At 36.5% G+C, this 9,464-nt stretch overlaps 1 protein-coding gene across 1 annotated transcript in view; it reads right to left on the bottom strand.

Moving 5' to 3' along the window:
* Positions 1 to 1,791: 1,791 nt before the first annotated feature.
* The window catches only part of LOC120529422 (MARVEL domain-containing protein 3-like), a 72,558-nt gene continuing 64,885 nt past the window's right edge, over positions 1,792 to 9,464 (bottom strand). Inside the window, exon 4 of the mRNA XM_039753203.1 lies at positions 1,792 to 2,988. Coding sequence (XP_039609137.1) covers positions 2,306 to 2,988 — 683 coding nt within the window. The 3' untranslated portion in view covers positions 1,792 to 2,305. The remainder of the gene's footprint in view (positions 2,989 to 9,464) is intronic.

The following is a 9,464-nucleotide window of genomic DNA, read 5'->3' as shown; positions in this document are numbered from 1 at the left end:
CTTCTTTTAATCCAAAGAGTAATGGTGATGGACTGGGAGGGTGGAAGTCTTTTCTGTACTGGAGTTGAATGAGAATACCAGTACTTCATTACGTTCCTAAATTAATGACTGAACTGACTCACTCTTTAGACTTTTGCCTGTGATTCTGTGTCAAAATCACTGATGCGGTTATTTGGACAATGCAATAACAAGAATAATAATAGGGCAATGTTGAAATAAATAATTAAAATGTTTGGAAAATGGCTGAATGGATAATATGTCCTACATATTAATTCAAAAGGGGCCCTTTGTAGCTTTAACACCTCCAGAACCTTGTTCATAAATTATACAGATTTCTTCATATTTTTGACATTCTGACCAGAAAATAAAACAGAGATCCATCATTCAAGTTTCATTGATTTAGCATCTTTTTAATTGTGTTAAATAATTACCAGTATTGCTGGAGGCCAAACTACTAATTAACTGAGTAACTCACACTTCAACTTTGCTACACTGCAGCCACCAAGACTAGAAGGGTGAGAGACACTTTCAGCACTACAGTACTTGCCTGAAGCAGCGACCTGAGCAGCCTCAAAAGCCTGCATATTGTAATCTGTCCGGTTAGCCAAACAAAGTGTTATTTTGCTTCACTTCTCATTGCATTCGTACATCACCCTACTTCGGGGCTGTGCATGGCGATCTTAGACTTGACCATTCAGTGTGATCAGAGAGGGCCGAGTCATTACGTTTCTGATAGGTTGCATGATAGTTTGGTACAATTGGCCACTCTGCGCAAGTGCTGCTCTACGCTAACACCTAGTACACCAGGACGGCATTGCAAGCCCTAGATGTTGAGTTTACATGCAAAAAAAAAATAAAAAAAAATTCCAGTACGCTGAGCAAAACGGAGAAAGTCCCCAAGCCGGTTGCTGCTAAAGCGGAAGTGTAAGACAAAGAGTTGCAGGTTACAGAGGAAGTGTCTCATCTCAAGGAGCCAAAGACAGATGCCTCCCTCACTCAGAGGATGGGACATTTCATAAGCTGCATTGGCTTTTCTTGGCCTTGGCCCCACACTTCCTGAGGGTTACAAGCTTTCTTGGTCTTAACATGCTCTACACTCACTGTCAGGCTACCTGCGCCCGTGTATTTTTTATTGTAATGATGTCTAAATTAATAAACATTTACCAAAAAAAATTTGGCGACTCCTTACATTATCTCATATCACAATGCAGTGGGCACTGACATCACGTCTCCCATAACTACAGAATACTTTAGGCCCATTTACCACATCCTGAACTTATTAGAAAACCCAAGTACTGGCACATGTAGGTATGAAATAAAAATGAGAAACATGCCCTTACACAATTGCAGATTGAGGATGTGATAATAATGTTTGAATTATTTTGTAGTTACATTAGATGACAACAATAATAATAAAATGAAAACGTTTTAAAATTAAACCAAAATTCATTCCTGTTATGAAGGCCAAATTTAATTTTTGCCTCAAACATAGTGAAAGATTAGTGTTGTTCAGTTTTAGCAAACACAATTAACCTGACAGACAAGTTTAATGCATAATCAGCCTAATGCATAATAAATCGGACTACGCTGATTGCTTGATAAACATTTTCTTTATCAAAAAGCATTTAATCCTTACAAAAAATGAGTAGGCATTGAGCAAATTAAAGTTATATCAATTATTAAAAAAAAAATCAATTTTTTCAAGCTTATGTAAACCAGAACCTAACGAAGCAGCACTAAGCACTCGGCAAAAACCAAACCAAGAAGAAAGGGCCGTCTTTTATTTAAAAATAAATAAGAACAGTAGCATTGTATGACACTTTCTAAAAAAGGAAGAAGTTTTTGTTTTCAAGTCTCAATTTATTTGAATACAAAAATGTTTACTTAAATTGGTCTCCTTAAAAATGTAATTAGAAAAACTAGCAGATATAATCAAATCAGATAGACTGGTTTATGGAGAGTGGAGCTCCAGTTACCAGTGCATACACATCAAATAGATTATATAAATAGATTCTTGTAAATATACACACCATTTACATATCCAACAGCCGTTCCTGTGCACAGAAAACATCACCTCGAATCTCAGAGAGAAGGCAGTGGGGCTTTTAAGGTTTACTGCAAGTCTGTTAATAAGTCGATGGCTGATGCTAAAGTATTTTTTGTAAAATATAATTAACAACTATTAATGGGTAAATAAAATGTAACCTTACTGTAAAATACTATTTAAAAACAATGAACCAGCTGCTAAAAATTAAAGTCATTAGTTATTCTTGCCATGATGTATTATGGAAAGCTTCCTTCTCCATTAAACCAATGTGGCAACTGGCCGATCAGCTTCTGCGTCATGATGGTGAGAGTTTATCCATTTAAATGATGGTTGGCTTTGTGGCCGATGCCGATTCCGACCACGCTGGAGCACTCTGGCTTTTTTTATCGTGAGTGCACACAGTACGGCTCCAGCTCCATACAGACAAGATGAAATGAGGCCAAAAAGAGCAACTGCTGCATCGCTCCCTTGCACATTGCAGCTCATCCAGGTGTATCCCTGGCGTGCGTAGACCAGCTCTCTTTTCTTACATACATCAGTTGAATTCACCTGGTTAACAAAGTGGAGGTAGAGGCCAACAGCCACAATGTATATCACACATGCCAGCACATCCATGACAAATTCGGCTATGAGGAATTTGAGAGAGATTTGGTACAAGGATTTAGCCCCGGCCACCAGAAGGAACAGAGTGAGAACAAAAAGGGTCAGGCTGAAGCTCACGCCGCCGTACACCCCAGGGGCTCGCATCTGGCTGTATTGTATGTCCAGGTCGCGTACCTGCTGCAGCTCGGTTCCCTGGAAGGGGCTGTAGGCAGAATCAATGCTGAAACCGCCAGCCCCCAAGCCACCCATTCCAGCGTAGCCTGAACTCACTGCCTGTGAGGCCGCAACACAGATGAGTACCAACAGGTTTGTCCCAATCTCTGTAAATCTCAAGACCCCTGGAGGATAAAAACAAAACAACATAAAACAAAAAAGTTAAGGAGTATGTAGTTTAGAGTGAAGGCAAATAACATGTAACAATTCTGACACAGTGCAAAATGATGTTCTTGAAACTAAATTGACAAGATAAACCATCAAGAACACAGGATTTCTTTATATGCGCAAATTAATATACACTCTGCTAAAGCAGAATATCCAGCTACAGGTTAAAAACCACAGTAAATAAAACAAACTGACGTAAGATAGATAACCTTCAATGTCTCACGTACTATACTGTAAGACTGTTTTATTTATTTTTTAAAGTTTAAATACAGCTCTAGTATTGATGAGAACTGAAATATAACATCATGAATGTTCTTCCCAGTTCTCTTTCAACATTCATCTATTCAGTTAGTTCCATTTGTCACTGTGGTAGTCCCCTTTACCTTCAAGGACACTGGGATGGATGGTGCTCTTCACAATACTGTGATGGTACATGTACTTCAATAGTTGGCAATTAAACGGAGAACTGATTAGAATCTTAGTTAAGAAATGTAATCCAGTCATTCAAAACATTCATTCATTCTTCTTCTTCTTTCAGATCAATTTAGCTTAAAATTGTAAATTACACATATTCATCTCAACTAAAACTGTGTAAACTTTACCAAGAATGGAACTCAAACTGCAAAATGTTTTCAGGCACCAGCTTCACTATTTTTTGAGAATGTCCCCCAATTCTAGCTATTTTGGGGAAAATATTTGCATGTTACTTTGCTAATATTGAATTTGTAATTACTTTCAATCCTTCAAAAACTTTAATCAGGAACCCTGAAATGGGATAACATCACGCAAATAAAAAAATTAGTTATGATATCCTGCATTACAATGTTCATGTGTCACCTTGCTTCACTGGAAAAATTCTATTAGACCACATAATCTAATGGAAAAGCAATGTTTTATAATATCTTAAAATGGGGGTCATATACTGATGTGGCAACTTTGTTATTTTTTTGCTATCTAATGTTATTGGTTCTTGGCCTTGAAAGTTGCACACACCACTGCCACCTTTAGGTATGTTATTGTGGCTCAACAATACATACAGTACTGTATATGAACGGATGCAGTTATATGTGAAACAATGTGTAATAATGCTGTGCATTTCTGGTCAGTGGTGGTTTCACCTGATGACAGACTGATGACAGACTGTGTGTCCGTTGAAAGAAAATATGTCTGAGTAATAGTCAAATTATCTAAAAAAAAAAACAGGCTCTTTTGCTCAGCAACTGGCAATAGTTTTATGTCACCTACGATTCTTTTTTTTTTAAGATTACTGATCACAAGCTTCAAGTGTTATGGTCTAAAATAATGGGGGTGCTATGAAATAGGGGAATCCAAAAATATTTTTTAAGACCTTGAAGGAAATTTAAAACTCCAAATTGGCATAAGTGGTCCTAATTTGGGGTGTTCATCATTAATGTACTGATTTACTTCATGAGTTAGAAGTACATAATAAGCTAGAATAGTTGTGTCAAATATTTGAAATATTACAATGTGTTTCAATTTAAAGTCTAAATATTCTTGATTGTAAATATGCCATTTTTCACTCTCTGATAGAGCGCCATAGAGGACTAGATCCCTAGTAAAGGATCAAAAATAAAAAATAAACCTCACTGGCCTTGAAATAATCTAAAATGATACCCCACTGGCTTATATTCAAGATTTGTCATTTGTAAACTACTGACAGTGGTTCTTATGACCACTGGTAAAGAATCAAATGTCAAAAATATTTGCATATTCATGATTAGTAACCTTAAGTAGCATAAACTGACACTCCATATACCTAAATTACTGACATCCATTTTTCAAGTTTTGTGAGAAGGAGTAAATTTGACCCTTTGTATCCCGTTAGGGGGTGAAACCCTGGGGGCTGACTGGTGTGGCATACACAACTTCAAGTGCTTCTATTCATTTTTAATTAAGATACTTATTGGTGTCTAATTTCTTGCACAAAATATGGTCAAAAATGACCTAAAAATGAGGGTTTTTTCGGTCTAGAGAGGCAAAAATAGAGGGGACATCAAGACGAGTTGACCAGTACATCATACTGGGGGTTTTAGGTTTTCTTGTCCAAGTGGGTCAGGAAGCACCAGAAAAAAAAAAACAAGTGATTTTAATGCATTCATAAGTAAATATATTCATATATAAAAAATATTAATAGCATGAATTGTGCATTCATATGCTCATATTAAAAAGGTCTGTACTTAAGGCCTCATAGCTATTTATACAAAACGAACAGAAAGTTTCACATTTTTGTATGTAAGCCTGTATCATGCTTCAATATGGCAGCAAATTGCAAAGAACATTTCCAGTTTGGCACATGATGCTCTTAAAGAATTTATAAAATGATTTAAATGTTGTGCTGAGGTACTATAGTGGAGAACAAAAGAAAACCAGTAGCTGGCAAATGTCTGAAGTCACAGAAACATGTGGAATGTCTTGAGAGCACAGTCCTGGAGTCAGTAAATGATGGTGACAGTATGTGAACAAAAGCAGCTGCCAAAATAAAAGGAATGCTAATGTGTTCAAACAGAATATGCAGACTTTCAGAACCAAAAAATTTCCCACTTGCTAAGTGATCTGATGATTGAATTGAGTCGCAGTAGGGTAAATGTCAACTGCAATGCTTTAAAGCTGCACTCCTGAAAATTACATTGTGCATTCACATTTCAAAGCCAGCTGCTTTCTGATCCTAAATATGCAAGCAATTTGGCAGTGGGGGTCAGAGATTCCATGTTTAAATGTTTGCCTGACATCGGGGGGCTGTCAAAGTGCCCTCGCTGTGGGTAACTATGTGAGCCAGCAATGTCTATAGGGGAGGTACTTTAACTGGCCTGTAACTACACCATTCAAGACCAGGCCTTTACCCTTAAACTAGAGTCTGTGGTAGAAAGATGCTGAAAAAAATGAACCATCTGAATAGGAATAATATCAAAAGATGGAAACAGGACAAAAGGAGGAGTATTTAGATAGCAATACAAATCCACACAATTAGTATACACAATGTAAATTGTTTAGATATATAATGAAGCAAAATAATATAAAACAATTATGTCAAAAGGAAAACAAAAGTGGTCTGAGGCCATATAATACACAAACAGAATATTAAGAACGCAAAACTAATCAATAAAGATGATTTCAAATATGTGTAACAAAGGAGATGAATCTTATAAATCACAAAACTTTAATCTAATCCTGCTCTGTTTCCATCTGTAGATAATTACTGTTCAGTTTATTGAATTTGGTAGGGATAGAAGGAAAAAGTTTCAAAAATGGGATTGGTGCCTCAATGCGAGATAGAAATCTATCTGTAGACTACCTGGGAAGTGGGATACCACTGCAACTTGGAGATGAAGACAAAGGAGGAAATCCGGCCACCTGCACTCAACTTCACGTAGGGACAGCTGCAATATATTTAGAGGTTTATGATTTTTAAGATCTCACATTTGTCTTGCATCCATTTTAAAATGTCTAAAATGCATCCTGAGACAGCTCAAAAATTACATCTCAAACTCTTATAATGGGATTTCTTGTTTATAAACAGATGGTTATTTTGAGCGATCAAAAAATGGACAAAACGCTATTTTATGATATTGGGAAATAATAGATATTTTGAAAAATGTTCATTGCTTTTTAAATATAATTTGAAATGTATTCCTAGGATGGAGCAGAGGTGTTATATTACTTTTTTTACTATCATTTCGAGGTATCCTGTATTTAGTCAATATTTTTATTTAAAGCATAAGCAGCTTTCAAAGGGTTCAAAAACAGAAGGAAAAGGCAGCAAGTTCACAATACAGCCTGTCAGGGACTGACCTGGAAGAGACAGGTGAATGAACAGATCTAGTGGAGACACGCACAACATGTTGGTAGTAAAAAATGGGTACCAAAAGGGTTGAGGACACCGTAAAAATGGAAAACAATACAGGGAAAAAGTATTATGCGGTTATAGATCAAACACCAAAGACACATAGCTGTCCATATTAAATAAAGCCAGACGGTAAACCATGAAGGCTAGGGAAACAAAAGGAAGTTCACCTCTTAAAATCAGTACCTTTAACTAGCAGCTTTTCAAAAAAAATTAAACTTCCCCCAAATGCCTCTACTCTCAGGCTTTATACTTCTTTATTTACAATAAACAAATAGGGCAAGACCAGGATGTACCATAATATCAGGGTATTCCCAGTCTACAGATAAAGTCACATAATAAGGAACACATCCTCTCCTCCATTATCTATACTAATAAAAGGCAAAGCCCTCACTCACTCACTCATCACTAATTCTCCAACTTCCCGTGTAGGTAGAAGGCTGAAATTTGGCAGGCTCATTCCTTACAGCTTACTTACAAAAGTTGGGCAGGTTTCATTTCGAAATTCTACGCCTAATGGTCATAACTGGAAGGTATTTTTCTCCATTAACTGTAATGGAGTTGCGCTGGAATGACGTGGGGGGGCGGAGTTTTGTGTGACATCATCACGCCTCCCACGTAATCACGTGAACTGACTGTCAACGCCGTGCGTAGAAAACCAGGAAGACCTCCAAAAAGCGCTTAAGAAAACATGCATTTTATAATTGAGAAGGCAGCGAAACAATAAGAAGTGAGCGAGTGACATATACTACCATATTCATGAGTGTTGCCAGCTCGGAAAGAAAGCAAGGTGTAAACCTAAACTTTAAATTAAGTTCATAGACAGGCTGCCGCTGTCATGCTCACGGGTAATGCGGGATACAAGTTTAATGAGAAGATGCAGGATATAAACGAGAGTTTTGATCACTTTGTAACTAAGTTAAAATTGCAGGTGAAGGGCTGTGCTTATGCAAATTCCGAGACTGTGTTTGTGGGGGATTGACAGTTAAGGCGGGTGGGGGAGTCACGTCATCATCTCCCCTCCCACCTCATTTTGCTCTGAGCTGAGCTCAGTTAACGCTGTCTTCCAAGCAACTTCGTCAGACTGCCACCAAATACTCACAGAAAAATCCACAAGTTAATACACACGCTGTCTCTAGAGTTTATCCACACTGAATCCTCCAGGCACTACTTACAAAAGGTCACATTGACAATCGTGTTACGTTATTTTTAAAATCTTTCCTTTTCTTAGCACAAGCACAGCCGAGAAGCTGCGATGCATGTGCTCCATAACGCGTTAAAAAATAATGCATTTAATCACACTTTGCATTACAAGCAAAGGGGAGCTTTTGTCAATGCATGATTTCCTGGTACACGGATTACATTGATCAGCGCATCACGATTCATTTTACCCTCGCACCACCTTAGTTTGACAGATCACCAATTCAAGCTTTATGAATAATCGATTCGCCATCAATAATTGTTTTGGTAAAGCCATCCTCCTTCCATTTTATAACTTTTCCGCCACTAGCCATGATTAAATGAACGGTAAAAAAGTAAGAGCAAAGCGAGGGTGACTTATTTAGGCAGGAATATATATGACAGCAACACTCATGACAATGTCAATCATGTTACGTTATTATTAAAATGTTTCCTTTTCTTTTTCATAACTTCTTTAACACATGACATCGCTGTGAAGCGCGGGTATTTTGCTATATATATATATATATATCTATATCACAGCGACACTCATAACAGTGACAAAACAATTACATTGACAATCATGTTACGTTATTTTCAAAATGTTTCCTTTTCTTTCTCTTTTCTTCTTTAACACACTACTTCTCCGCTGCCAAGCTGGTATATATATATATATATATATATATATATATATATATATATATATATATATATATATATATAGATAGATAGATAGATAGATAGATATAGATAGATAGATAGATATGAGAACAACATATATATATATATATAGATAGATAGATACATAGATATATATATAGATATATAGATATAGATATAGATATAGATATATATAGATATATATATATATATAGATAGATATGAGAACAACACTCATATCAATGACAAAACAATTACATTAACAATCATGTTACATTATTTTTAAAATTTTTCCTTTTCTTTTTCGTACCTTCTTTAACACACTACTTCTCCGCTGCGAAGCGCGGGTATTCTGCTAGTTTAAACAATATAACTTTCCTTTCCCATCTGGTTAAACACGGGAAAAAATAATTTTGGATGAATGCCCAGCTATACTAATATCTGTAACACACTCCCCATTACCACTTCTCCTACAGCCCTACATCCTTTATTTATACTCCAAAGCATCCATTTCTCTGGTTTGGCTCCCAGATTTAACAAACCCATTGGGTGACGGCATCTTCCTTTCATCTTAACATTTAGCACACTTTGCTTTTCTTATCCTACAATTTGCTTTTGTATTTGTAATTTGCTATTTCCAGTCTCTTGGAAAAAAAGACCACTTGAATGTGTTCTTAACTATCAAATGAAAAAGCCTCAGCATTAGGCTCAGTTGATTTAGAATCCCTTTAT

Source organism: Polypterus senegalus, chromosome 5 (assembly GCF_016835505.1).
Source record: "Polypterus senegalus isolate Bchr_013 chromosome 5, ASM1683550v1, whole genome shotgun sequence".
Taxonomy (NCBI): Eukaryota; Metazoa; Chordata; class Cladistia; order Polypteriformes; family Polypteridae; genus Polypterus; species Polypterus senegalus.
This window is presented reverse-complemented; position numbering and strand designations above follow the sequence as displayed.